The 12,727-nt window shown below is 53.8% G+C and overlaps 2 protein-coding genes across 11 annotated transcripts in view; one reads left to right on the top strand and one right to left on the bottom strand.

The window, feature by feature from the left end:
• Positions 1-4,178, top strand: part of PPME1 (protein phosphatase methylesterase 1) — a 31,578-nt gene extending 27,400 nt beyond the window's left edge. For 2 of the 3 annotated variants that reach the window (XM_085216624.1, XM_085216623.1), the window contains one exon: positions 365-4,178. In XM_085216624.1, the coding sequence (XP_085072750.1) occupies positions 365-383 (19 nt within the window). In that variant the 3' untranslated portion in view covers positions 384-4,178. The remainder of the gene's footprint in view (positions 1-364) is intronic. The other variant, XR_014881203.1, reaches the window with a different exon arrangement.
• Positions 4,179-5,064: 886 nt separating this feature from the next.
• Positions 5,065-11,755, bottom strand: P4HA3 (prolyl 4-hydroxylase subunit alpha 3). Of its 8 annotated transcripts, none has more exons than XM_085216611.1 (13): positions 10,923-11,749; positions 10,340-10,482; positions 9,811-10,031; positions 8,483-8,635; positions 8,343-8,394; positions 8,085-8,257; positions 7,826-8,002; positions 7,375-7,439; positions 6,888-7,047; positions 6,329-6,466; positions 6,038-6,106; positions 5,446-5,542; positions 5,065-5,326 (listed from the first exon to the last, which is right to left on the bottom strand). In XM_085216611.1, exons 1-13 carry the CDS (start codon positions 11,099-11,101, stop codon positions 5,256-5,258), a joined length of 1,698 nt encoding a protein of 565 aa, XP_085072737.1. In that variant the 5' UTR covers positions 11,102-11,749; the 3' UTR covers positions 5,065-5,255. The 8 variants fall into 8 exon arrangements, 6 of the variants coding, with proteins under 6 accessions (XP_085072737.1, XP_085072738.1, XP_085072739.1 ...); XM_085216612.1 differs by having other exon boundaries at positions 8,085-8,242; positions 10,923-11,743; XM_085216613.1 differs by having other exon boundaries at positions 6,409-6,471; positions 10,923-11,738.
• Positions 11,756-12,727: the final 972 nt, after the last annotated feature.

Raw genomic sequence — 12,727 nt, 5'->3', positions numbered from 1 at the left:
CACACTCACAAATGGTACTCATCTGCCTCAAGGTCATCTGTCATGTGTCAGTGAGCAGTCCTGAGAAGTTCTCTTACTTTGTAGCTGAGAATTCTTCAACAGAAGCTATAAATTTCAACATGTACAATGCTGTAGGACTGGTGATACTAAAGGGGTGTTGCTGAATGATCTCTCCTTTCCCCTTTGTCCTATGCCTTTGGGGATGAAACAGCAGAAATGTAGGAATGTGGGCTGCATATTTTAAATTCAGTGGAAGGAAGTGGTGTATAAATGATGAGAGGGAAAAGAGGCAGAGCCAAAGATCTGCAGAGAATACCTTAATTTTAACGTGACCTTTTTTTCCACTCTCCTTTTTCCTTCCTAGTGTGTTTCCTGCTTGTTAATACCCTGCTATCTCCAGCACTGAGTCATATTGTAAATAAACTGCACCAGAGGCCACTGTGATGTATCCCATATCTGTTCATCTCTCCAGTTCAGCAGCAGTGAGAAGTTGGTGTGAGGTTCATCATCCCTTAGAACAGTTCTCCACAACGTGTCCGTGCTTAGGGACTTCCTTGCTGGGAAGCAGCTTGTGTTGAAGACCATGAAAAGCTCTTCAGACCCTCAGAAGTGGGCTCCTCTCTGCTGCCACAAGCAAAGACCTCCTGAAACCCCAAGCAGTCTTATCGACCTCCATCGGTTCTCAGGCTTTTTTGGACCCAACTGCAGAAGGGTTGTTGACAATCCAGAGCCAGCAAAGTCACTGCAGCATTTCCAAAGGCTTCAGGATTTCTCCGTGGAATCATCTGATCGTCTTCAAAGTGCCCCTTAGCTTTAGTTTTTGTTTTGTTTTTCTTATATATTCGTTTTTTTCCCCTAAAGCAGTGGGGGAATCAGCTTCATTGGAAACTCAAGTTCCATCTCACCAGTGTCAGCCTTATGGATTAAGCTGTGGAAGGAAGCTGATGCTGCTTTCTTGTGCAAATTTGGACCAGAGGGTAAAACAAAAAGGCAAGGGTGGGAATCGTCAGCTCCATTTCAGAATCTTGCAGCTTTCTTAACGTTTGTTTCAAGCTCTCACTGAGAAAAATAGCCTGAATTACAGGCAGTTTGCCTATTTGGCCCTTTTCTGCCTCTGGAATGTGTTTATGCTTCCCTCTGTGTAGCTGCCACACATGACTGAGCAGAGATCAGCATCGTTGGGGTGAAAAAGATGCAAGAAGTGCAGCAGATAAATTCCTGGAAGAGCTTGGAGTCAATCCTGCTGATGTTGATGCAGAGGTGCAGGCAGCTGATTCCCCAGTACCAGAGGATACACCTTGTTTTCGGAGTCACTTCCTACATCATCTCCTGCCTGCCCCCCCATATTTCCACACAAATCTGCAGTTACATGGGAGAATGCTTCTTCAGGGTTAATTACCTGCAGGCAGTTGGTCAGATTGCTTTCACCTCTCCTAAGAATCACACTGGAGCATAAGAGCTGGCACGTATTGGAGCAGTTTTTCTCAGCGTGTTGCTGGTGGTTGTCTGAAATCTTATTCCATTTGCCTTGTGTCCAGAACCCCTTCGTGTGCTGTATGATGGAGGCAGTATTTAATGCTGTTTTGCTGAGGCACAGTTCTGTTCCTGGCTTGATCCTGGGAGCTGTGATGGGCAGCAGTTCTCCAGAGCCATCCTGAACTTCTGGTGTGTTTGAGGTGCAGGTGGGGCAAAGGGAAGCGGTGTGAAGAGCTGGTAAACGTGGAGATTCCCTCTGATGGAGAGCTGCTCCTCATCTCATTCCTTCACATGTGAGTTGTGGCCTTGTGCTGTGCCCATTGCCCAACACATCAGGGTGGGAAATGCGTGAACAAGGGGCAAGAAAGCCAAATTGCAGAGGGCTCTGCTCATTGCCAGACCACTGGCACTCAGTGTTAATAGAGAATTGCTGGCTCCTGACATTCCTCTTTCTGTTCACTGTTGCATTGTGACCGTGGTGTAACATCCAGCCCAGCTGTAGTTCCTGGTGGATTAAATGGACCTTCAGTAACCGAGATGCTACATCTCCCTTTTTCCTGATGCATCCTGAAGGCTGGCAGCATCCTCAGTCCTCCCCACGTATATTTCAGCAGGATATTTAATGTGGCATTGCTCCCTGCCAAGTTCTGGGTCCTGGCTGTCTCAAAACTGGATTTGGGGAAGTTAGCTACAGGGATGAGAGCAATAGCGGATGGAGTGGGAATCCCTTCCTGCTGTGCTGAATTGCAAACATTTTTGAGAGTCTGCTTTTGTCTGAAGGATTTCTGCCTGTCTGCAATTGCTTTTCCTGGGAGGAGGGAGCAGCAGGCAGAGAGAAATGGTATTTAGGTGAAAGTTAGCACAGAGAATGAGCTGCAGGGGAAAGTGTTCTCCTTCACTTAATAAAAGTAGGGAAACCCAGGAAGTTCTCCCTCCTTTGCTGTCTGATCAGTGCATTCTTTCACAGCCTTCAGCACTTTGTGTCAAAGCAGGCAGACGGGAGGAGGCTGAGCTGTAAGGGTGCAGATTTCAAGCAGGAGCATTTGATGATGTAGAAATCTCTCTTGCCTTTGTTCCAGTTGTTGGATTGAGGATCCATGGAAGCTTTCACGATGGAAAACCCTGAGGCTTGGCAGGAGCAGATGTGGTCTGGGAGACCGGTTTGTGTAAGGGCTGACTTCAGCTTGGAGCCTGCACAGGTTCTGCCAGCTCTGGGGCTGCGTGCATCAGACAAAGCCCTCAGCCTTTTGTAGCTTACAGGAGCACTGTGACTGCTGGAAAGAAATATTTCCTGTGTGGCCAAAGCTCTGAACACGGAGCCTGAGTGGATGTCTGCAGTGTGTAAGTCTGAATGGCCACTCCTGCATGCTGGCATCTAGAAAACAGCATTGATCCAGGGGTGGAACATCAGACTGTGTTGAAATCGTTGCTGTATCACGTTGCTGCATGGAGCTTGCTTTTCTTTTAACCCTTTTTGTCTCTCTTGTTCAGCCTGCCCTTGTCAGACACCTTCAGAAGCAAAGCAGGTGGGAGACTGTACCAAAGCCAGTTGAAAATACTGATGGTTGTTGCAGCTGGAAGTCAAGTTGTGAGCAGCTGAGACATGCTCTCAAGAAATAAGCACTGGTGGTGAGGAGTGAAAGTGCAGAGCAGTGATGCAGAGGTCTGAGGGCTGTGCTTGGAGCTACCAGACCCCCAAATCCGACGGGGTTTCCCCTCCTGGAATCTGACTGTGTATTTTGGAGATGATAGCTGTTGGTGATGTTTGTCTTTTGGCAGAGGAAGGAGCTGTGACCTGAGTTCCAGCCCTGCTTCCCACCTTTCAGAGTGAACCTTCTGGCTTTTCTTGTTTCTACAGGGCAGGGCTGAGTAATTGCAGCAGGGCAGAGCCCCTTGCTGGCTTTCTGCTCCAACACCATGCAGATACAGGAGCAGGAGAGCCCACATTATCTTGATCTGCACGTTTCTCTTCCTCTCCACTGTTGCCTTTTGTCTTGAGTGTGAATGGGAGATGTCTGGCAAGTCAGCTGGGCTTAACTGGTGCTTCACACCCCCTGAAAATCTACACCTGGATCTTCTGGGTAAGGTCAAAAACCAGTTTGCCAGCCAAGCTCCAGGTTGCATTTCTACATAAACTTGGCACCACGTCTGCAAAGCAGCTGAAACCTGTGGGACCGCGCTTGGGTTTTTACTGCAGGCTTTGCTGTTGGATGCTGGGCCAGTTGAGTTTCCAGCCTGGCAGGGTGTTGCTCTCAGGTGACCTCGTATCTTTTGCTGTTGTTTCCAAAAGGAAAATGTGTTTGTGTCTGTCAGTCCTCTGGAGACTGCTGTGTCCTGTGTCAGCCTCGTCCTGCTGGTACCCTGTTTGGTGTCCGTTGCTCTCGCCTCCAAATAAAGCATTTGTGCAAAGCCTGGGTTAGGAATTCCTCTGTTTGCCAATAGCAGCCTCTGGGAAGGGGTAGATCTGGCTGTTCTTGGGCTGTCACAGTGGTGAGGTCTGCGTTGGGTTTTTCTGGTGACTCATGGAAGTGTCTCATCCTCAGAAACGTCCCCACATCCCTTCTCTGTGCTCCAATGCGGGGAGGAGGAGGGGATGCTGGAGCCACAGCCTGTGTTTTTCCCCTCCCCTTTACCACTGATTGCTCCCACATGTACAGAAACATCTGAAAGTAATAAAACGTGGTGCTTTGGCTGTTCAGTAACCTGTGCTGTGTTGGACCGTGTGTTTTTTAACACCCTGAATGCTTCGGTTGCAGGAATTCGGAGCAGTGTGGGCTGAAGCTCTGTAGGTTTTTATGTGCAAGGAGGCACAGCAGAGCCCAGGTGCTTGGGAAGCTCTTAAACCTCTTCCCTTAAAATCAGTGAGTTTCTTTGCGGGCCGAGAATGTGCAGGGGCCGACCCCAACCCCATCCATTCTGCTTTGCCTGGTCTGCTGCTCCTGTCACCCTATCTGAAATGCACAGAGCAAACAAGTGGTACCAGGGCCCTGCCTGATCACCAGGTGCTGCTGGGGAGCCCGGCTGCCTCCTTTGCCTTCCAGTCACGCTAGCACTGTGGTTGGATAGAGAAAGGGAGCTTGTCTGCAGCGCCCTGGGGAAATGGGGCTGTGCATGGGCTGGGGGCCAGGGAGGCTGGAAGGCAGCAGCCCCTGCGCTGGCTTTGCTGCACTCTGAGCTCCAGCACCAAGGTCCCTCTTACAGCAGCAGCTCTGCAAAAAAGATTCATCGTGTGATGCTGGCAGAGGACAAGGGGTTGTGTGCTGTTCTCTGCTGTTGTACCCCGGCACCAGAGGGGAGCGTGAGGTTGCACAGCCAGGTTTCAGATGCATCCGGACCCCACAACAGGTTGATTTTTGTAGTGTTGGCTTTGCTCTGGTCCGTGTGGCTGCTTTGGTCACTCCGAAGCATACTGATGGCTGTAGGAGTGCCATAGCTCTCACTGCTGCTCCTCTTAGGAGACTAGAAATGGGACAGAGGGTGTGTTTAAGGTCAAAGCTATGGAACATGTGTGGGTTTTGTACCATCCGCTCCCCCCCGACCCTCCCAGTAACCTTAATGCCACACCAAAGTATTTCTCCCAGCCTCCAGTTGAGTCTCCTTCAATTTTATTTTCAACAGATTTCCCACAGCTGAACAAATACATCCTGCCCCTGCAGCACCCTCTTCTCCTCCTGGATGAACCCCAGTGGAGCTGCGCTGTGCTGGGGAGGCTTTTCACTGCCATGGTGACAATGACAGCACCCAGGTCAGGAGCTGCATTTTTGAGCCCAGGTGGTCACTCAGTCCCGGGGATCCCGGCTGCACGGCCGCCGAAACTCCTGCCCGTACTCGTGGATCCACTTGTTTGCCACTGGAAGGGACAAGGGCCCCATCTGTCTCTGTCCCCTATACCAACCTCAGGGGGATGGCCTCCCTGCTGTCCCTCTGACCCTGAATCACCCTGGGGTGACACTGGGTGCTGCCACTCACCCCACTTGTCCCCAGCCAGCACGGGGCATCCAGCGTGTAGGGTGTCCCCGTCACCATCACCATTCCTTCGCAGGTTCCACCAGAACAGGGCTGCATTCTACAGAGCAGTAAAAAGACACATCCCAGAGCTAGGCACCCCTCAAACAGAGCTGGGAGCTCCAGAATTGGGATTTTGCACCCCAAAATTAAGCCAGGATTCAACAGCTGGGCTCTCACGGCTGCGGTTTGGCAAAACAGAGCTGAGAGCCCTGAGGTTGGATTATCATCCCAAGAAATGGATAGGAGCTTCAGAGTTAAGGATCAGCACCCCAAAACAAGGGCTGTATACACAACACAGATCAGGGAGTTATGGGGCTGGGGTTTGACACTCCTAAGAGAAAGCTGAAAGGCCCAAACACTGGGTTTGGCACCCTTAGAATGGAGCCAGGAGCTCCAGAGCTGGACTTCGGCACTCGAAAGCATCAGGGAGCTGCAGGTTGGGATTTGATATTGGGATGGGCTCAGCTGTGACTCTCTGTAAGAGAGAAGAACTGGGAGAGCTGTGTCCCCCCCCCATTCCCCACTCTCAGGATCTTGTGCAGGTTCCCCTCACCTTAACCACTGGCACACTGAAGTTGGCGTAGATGAAGGCAGTGGAGCCACCTGCCTCCACTGCACTCAGCTGGAAAAGGAGCAAAAGAAATGTGAATCATGGCCCTCATCCTCCTCCTGCCCTTTGTAACGCGACTGCTTTCTGAAGCACAAAGCCTCCCCAGATTCCATCCCCCATGCTTTCCTTACTGTGGCATTGCACAAGCTGTGAAATCCTCTACCAACACTACGTTTTATCACCATAGCCATCTACTTTTAGCACCATAGCTGTGTGATTTAGAGCTGCCCTCACCCCTCTCCAACCACGTTCACTCTCAACCCTACTGATGTCCACACGGATGCAGCCTCTCTCAGACCAAAATGGGGACTCACGTAGATCATGACCGTGGCGATCCTGTTGCCTGACTTCATTCTGTAAAGGGGGCTCTTCCTGGACTGCCCCAAAAGCAAGGAAGTGGAAATGGTCAGTCTGTGTGGGTGCTGCTGGGAGACACCTCTTACCCTAATGGACTTCACGGCTCTGAGCTGCTGCCAGGAAAATCCCTTCCTTCCTCTTTCCTCCTCTCCTTCCTACAGCCCACTCCTGGCTCCATCCCAGGGGACACTCCAGGAACCTCCCTCCCAAAGCACCATCCCAGGAGCACCTTGGGGACCACCCAGGACCATCCCAGGAGCACCCATAGGACAATCCAAGACCATCCTGGTGACTGTCTCAGGACCATTCTGATAACCATCCTAGGAGCACCCCAGAGACTATCTTGGTGGCCATCCCAGGACCATCCCAAGTACACCCAAAGAACCATTTCAGTGACCATCCCAGGAGCACCCCAGGACCCCCAGACTCTCCTGACCGTGGCGTGGTCGAAGTGGGGCTCGTAGTGGCCACCCAGCCCGTAGTTGACCACCTGCAGGTACTCAGCGTAGGGTGGCCGCAGGTCCAGGCCAGTGATGGCCGCCATGCGAAGCTCCAGTGCCCGCACCACGGGGTCAGCTGTGTCCTTCAGCCAGGCACTGTGGGGACACCCAACCTCAGCCCCCATTGACTTTGTTTGGGAACAGATGGGGACACCCAACCTCAGTCTCCGTTGACTTTGTTTGGGAACAGATGGGGACACCCAACCTCAGCCCCCATTGACTTTGTTTGGGAACAGATGGGGACACCCAACCTCAGCCCCCCACCGACTTTATTTGGGAGCAAATAGGAGCACCCAACCTCAGCCCCCCATTGACTTTGTTTGGGAACAAATGGGGACACCCAACCTCAGCCCCCATTGACTTTGAGAGCAGACTGGGGTCTTGTGGCAATGGGGACACGTTGGCCCCAGTAGTGGCTCCTACCTCTTGCTTATCCGATACTCCACTTTCTGCTGCTTCTCTCCAGAGGCGACCACGGATCTCTGCAGCTGGACATGAGGAGGGGACATTGCTGAAGACAGGGCCACCCTCTAGAGGCCCCAAAGCCAAGCAGGGACCCCACTTGGGGACTACTTTGGGGTAATTATAGTAGCCATTGGCCAAACATCTCTATGGTGTCCCCATGGGGTGATGGAAGCAACACACTGAGAGTATGATGTGATGTCACGGTAGTGTCAATGACTGTCATTGGGTGTCACCAGTCCACCAACCCTGGCTGGGAAGGGACACAGTTTGTCCCCAAAAGCCTTGGTGGGCTCAATGGCAGCATGGATGGAGCCAAGCCAAACCCACCACTCTACAGGTCAGGGTGGTCCAAAGATTGTCCAAGGGGACACCACTGGGGACAGCATTCCTGTCCCACCCAACTGCTCACCCAGGGCCCTGCCAGTCCCTTAATGGTTTCAGCCTCGGCATCGCTGACAAAGTCGTGGTACAGCACAATGTAGGGCTGGAGCCGCAGCGTTTCCTTCTTGGCAGGCTGCAGCAGGAGGTAGGGGCTGCCGTTGGTCTCATAGGAGCAGCCAAGTTGTGAGGGCTGCTCCGGGGCCATCTGGGGACAGAAGGGATGGAGAGGACGTGGGGATGGGGCTGGGGATGAGGTGGGGGCTGTGGTACCCTATTGCCAGCCCTACCTGTGCCCCCAGGCCCTGGCACAGCTCCTCGTAGGCATCCCGGTTCTGCAGCTGGGTGACATTGGGGCGCTGCAGGGGTCTCCCCACACGGTCCCCATGTGTTGCCAGCAGCTTCTCATACTTGGCCACATTCCTTGTTACCCTCTGGTTACTGGGATCTACCAGAGAGAAGGCTTCACCCCAAGCCCATATAGAGGTGATAGAGACACTCCAAAACCTCTCCGCAACTCCCTGGGACCACATCTGAACCTCACGTACCATAGTGGAGAAACTCCCTGGAGAGAGTCAGCGCATGGGAGATATTTCCAGCCTGGATGGGACAGGGAGCTCATGAGCTCAGGGCTTGGCCCTACAGTGGAATGGGTCAGGCCATGGGGCACTAGGGGTCATGGTCATACCATAAAGTAGGAGAAAGCGAGGTAGTCCAGTGCATCCTCCAGGCTGCCCCGCTCCTCCTCTGGGTTCCAGCTGCCGTAGGAGAGGCGAAAGCGGCTGACGGCCTCTTCCAGCCAAGCGATGGAGTGGTAGAAGTCACCTGTGTCATAGGCCACCTGCGAAGCAGTGCTCAGAGCTGCTGCTGGATCAGCCTGGCCTTTTTCCTGTCCCATTCCTTCCCATCATCATCTAAAATTATTTTGTTCCAATCCTTCCCATCCTCACTGCAGCTAATCCCATCCCATCCCATCCCAATTCCCATTCCCATTCCCATTCCCATTCCCATTCATCTAGTCACATCTGGTCACACTGTTATCTCCATTCTGTCCTATCCCCTCTTTTTCTTTCTCGTCTCAATATCCCTATTCCCCCATCATGTCTTCATCTCATCCCCACCCCATCTCCACCTTCATCCCCATCCCTTATCCTATCCCTGCCTCTAACTCCATCTCATCCCATCTCTATCCCCATCTCCATCCTATCCTATCTCTATATCCAGCCCCATTCCAATCTTCATCCCCCTCCCATCTCCATCCCATTTCCATCTCCATCCCATCCCAATCCCTATCTCAACTATCCCATCCCTGTTCTATCCCTATCCTCATGCCATCCCATCCCAACCCATCCCATCCCATCTACCTCTTCAACCTCATTTCCATCCCATCTCATCCTATTCCATCCCACCCCACCCCACCCTGCCCCATCCCATCCCATCCCATCCCATCCCATCCCATCCCATCCCATCCCATCCCATCCCATCCCATCCCATCTATGTCCTTATCCCTATCTCCATCTCATCCCAAACCATCCCATCCCACCCTGTCCTATGCCATCCCATGCTCTGTGACTCAGTCCTGGCTCTGCAGTGGGGACTCTGCCCTGAAAAAAATCCTCAGTCTCTATCAAAGCATCCTAATTCCCTCTCAGGGACCCACAGGCCCACTTTTCACCCCATACTGGGATTGGGAAACCCTCCCTTCAGCACCAAGCTCTGGAAGAGCACTGGGATGGATTGGGCTCCAGGACAGGACCATAGGGCTCCTTGACACCATCAGCTTGGCTTCTCCCCTCCCCGAGCCATGAACCATCACAAATCCCCAGTTTGGATGAGAGCCACGAGATGCCTCAGGGCTGATTCAGCAGGGCCGCTTCACCTCCATGAGCAAAGGGAAAAACTCACTGTTGCTCCATAGCAGCAAAACAAGATGGAGTTGGAACTGGGTGATCTATAAGAACCCTTCCAGCCTAAGCTATTCTATGAGACACTCCATGGGGCTGGGATCACCCTCACCTTGCCCACATGGAAGCAGTCATCAGCCGACAGTGAGACACGCCGACCAGGGCTGTACAGGGGTGGGCGGTCGGTGCTGGTGGGCTGGAAGAGGCCATTGGCCATGCCCTTCACGCTGAGTGCATAGACGTCCTGCAGCCGCATCAGCGCCCGCGCCGCCCCATCCAGGTCCTCAGCTCCGGGCAGCTCCCTTTGCAACTCCTGGAATCCGACATGGAGAGCTGGGGAAGAAATGGGGCGATGGAGGGGGGTTTGGTTGGGGCTTCCAACTCAACGATTCTGTGATTGGTGGGGCTTGGAGGCTGCCAGCTTCCGTCAGCCTTCTGTGGTGCTTCCTTGGGAACCCTGTAGTACCCCAGTAACCCCTCCATTCCATCCTCCCCATTGTCCCCTTCCTGCCATCCTCCCTGTTGTGTCCTGTTCCCCATTGTCCCCTCCATCCCATCCTTCTCGTTGTCCCCTCCATCCCATCCTCCCCGTTGGCCCCTCCATCCCACTGTTCTACTGTCCCGACACATCCCCGCCGTACCACGGCTGTTTTCAGTGGCCTCACTGCTGTAGACGACGCTGGGCCAGTCGGAGCTCAGGCGCTTGATGAGACTGAAGGCCAACAAAGGGTTGTCCACCGAGGCGCCAGGGTCCTGGTGCAGTGCCCGGACCTTCTCATAGAACCTACGTGGGGTGGCACCACGGGTGAGGAAGTGACTGCCCAGGGAGAGGGGCTGTGAGCAACCCAACATGCCCAAATTATAATGGGGACAGCTCTCCTGGACGCAAAGTGTCACCCGACAACCTGTGGTGGTGGCATCACCTCTGCATCAGACCCACATCCCCAACCACCAAACCCCAACTTCCCATCCTAAGCATTCCTAAGTTCCATCCTAAGAATAACTTAGGTTGGAAGAGATCTTACGGATCACCCAGTTCCAACCCCATCTTATTTTGCTGCTGTGGAACCCCCATCCCACGTTCCCATTCCCAGCCCACTCCCCAGTACCACCCATGGCTGCTCCTTTTCTTCTTGAAACCCCCATTTCCAGCAGTTCATCCCCAACCCGGAGCTGGGCTGGCTTGGCTGTGGGGTGTCCCCTATTGGGCTCGGGGGTCCTTACCTGCTCAGGCGGCGGAGCCGGGCGCTCTCCTCCCGGAGATACGCACGGAGCCTCCGCAGCAGCCGCCCCTCATTGCCCCGCGCCTGACGGACGCTGCGCAGAGCTGAGAAGGTGTCGGTTTGGGCGGAGGGCAGCCAGGCCAGCAGGGCCCCCAGCCCCAGCACCCCCACGGCCCGCATCCCCCTCCCGGAGGCCGCAGTAGGAGGGAAGGATGGAGGGAGGGAGAAAGAAAGGAAGGGAGCGGAAGGATGGGATGGGGATGAGGGGGGTTATAGGGTGGTGGTGGTGATGGTGATGGTGGTGGGGTTTTGGCGGCCCCTCCTGGCTGGCCCCGGTGTGGTTGGGTCCTCCTGGCTGTCCCCGTGCCGGAGTGAGCTGTGCTGTCACCGTCCTCCTCGTCCCAATCCTGTCCCCCATCCTCCCTGTCCCCATCCTCTTTGTTTCCATTATCCCCATCCCATCCTGTCTCCATCATTCCTGTCCCCATCCCATCCTGTCCCCATCCTCCTTGTTCCCATTATTCCCATCCCATCCTGTCTCCATCATCCCTGTCTCCATCCCATCCTATCCTCATCCTCCCTGTCCCCATCCCAGCCATCCTCACACTGTCCTGCAACAATTCCATCCTTGTCCCCATCCTGCCTGTCTCCATCCTCCCGTTCCCCTCCTGCAAGCCCTTGTTCTGCCCTGTAATAATCCTTCCTCGTTCCCATCTCATTTTACTCCCACCCTGCCTCCAACCCCTTCTGATGGTCCCCATCCCATCCTGCTCTCATCCTGGCTGTTCTCCTCCTGGCTGTTCCCATTCTCTCCTCTTAAGAATCCCATTCTGTTCCCATCCTCCCTGTCCCAAATCTGTCCCCACCCCTTCTGACAGTCCCCATCCTATCCTGCCCCCATTCTGCAGCTCCCTGTCATCCCTATACCCATCCTGGCTTCCTCCATCCTCCTGTCCCCCTCCTGGAAGTCCCCACTCCATCCTGTCCTCATCCCAACCTGCCCCCTTTCCATCCTTTTCCCATCCTGCCCATTCTCATTCTGTCCTATGATCATGCCATTGTGTCCCTATCCTTCTTGTCCCCATCCTGTTGGTTCTTATCATTCCTGTCCCCATCCTGGCTGTTCCAGTCCTGTGCATTCCCATCCCATCATCCACGTCCTGTTCCCATCCAATCTTCTCCCCAGTTTGTTCTGTTCCCATCTCATCCTGTCCCACCCTGGCTGTCTCCCTCCTGTCTATCCCCATTCTTTTCTCTAACAATCCTACCCTGTCCCCATCCCTCTCTGTTCCTGTCCCATTCTGTCCCCATCCTGTTGCTCCTTATCATCCTTGTCCCAATCCTGGTTGTCTTTCTCCTGTCTGTCTGAATTCTCTGCATCCCCATCCCGTCCTGTCCCCATTATCCATATCCTCATCCTCCCTGTCCCAAATCTGTCCCAACCCCTTTTGATGTCCCCATCCTTTTGGTCCTTACTGTCCCTGGCTGTTCCCATTCTGTCCTGTAACATCCCTAGACCATCCCCATCCCATCCCATCCGGGGCAGGGAGATGAGTTTGGAGACACCCCACTTTGTCCCCACATCAGCACTGGGACCACTTGCCCAAAACAGCCCTCAATGGACCAGAACCAGCTGAATTCCTGAAGGAATGGCAAAGAGTTGGCAGAAACAGGAGCACAGTGGCACAGGGGTGTATGGATGCTCCAGGTGTACGAGCACTGTGGGTGCAAGGACAGGCACAGAACACAGGGTGGGCACTGCTGAGAGCCCCCCTGCTTCAGACTCTGTGCACTATGTCCCCTTCA

The sequence above is a fragment of the Meleagris gallopavo genome, chromosome 1, assembly GCF_905368555.1.
Source record: "Meleagris gallopavo chromosome 1, MGAL_WU_HG_1.1, whole genome shotgun sequence".
NCBI classification, from domain to species: domain Eukaryota; kingdom Metazoa; phylum Chordata; class Aves; order Galliformes; family Phasianidae; genus Meleagris; species Meleagris gallopavo.
This window is presented reverse-complemented; position numbering and strand designations above follow the sequence as displayed.

Bases quoted from the DNA above. Each gene is read 5' to 3' on its own strand.
- P4HA3 (XM_085216611.1), bottom strand. From the start codon at position 11,101: ATGCGGGCCGTGGGGGTGCTGGGGCTGGGGGCCCTGCTGGCCTGGCTG. The intron at 8,636-9,810 runs GTGAGGGTGATC...ACTGCTTCGCAG, and splicing joins ACTGCTTCCATGTGGGCAAG to GTGGCCTATGACACAGGTGA. The intron at 6,467-6,887 runs GTCAGGAGAGTC...GGGGCAGTCCAG, and splicing joins CCCACTTCGACCACGCCACG to GAAGAGCCCCCTTTACAGAA.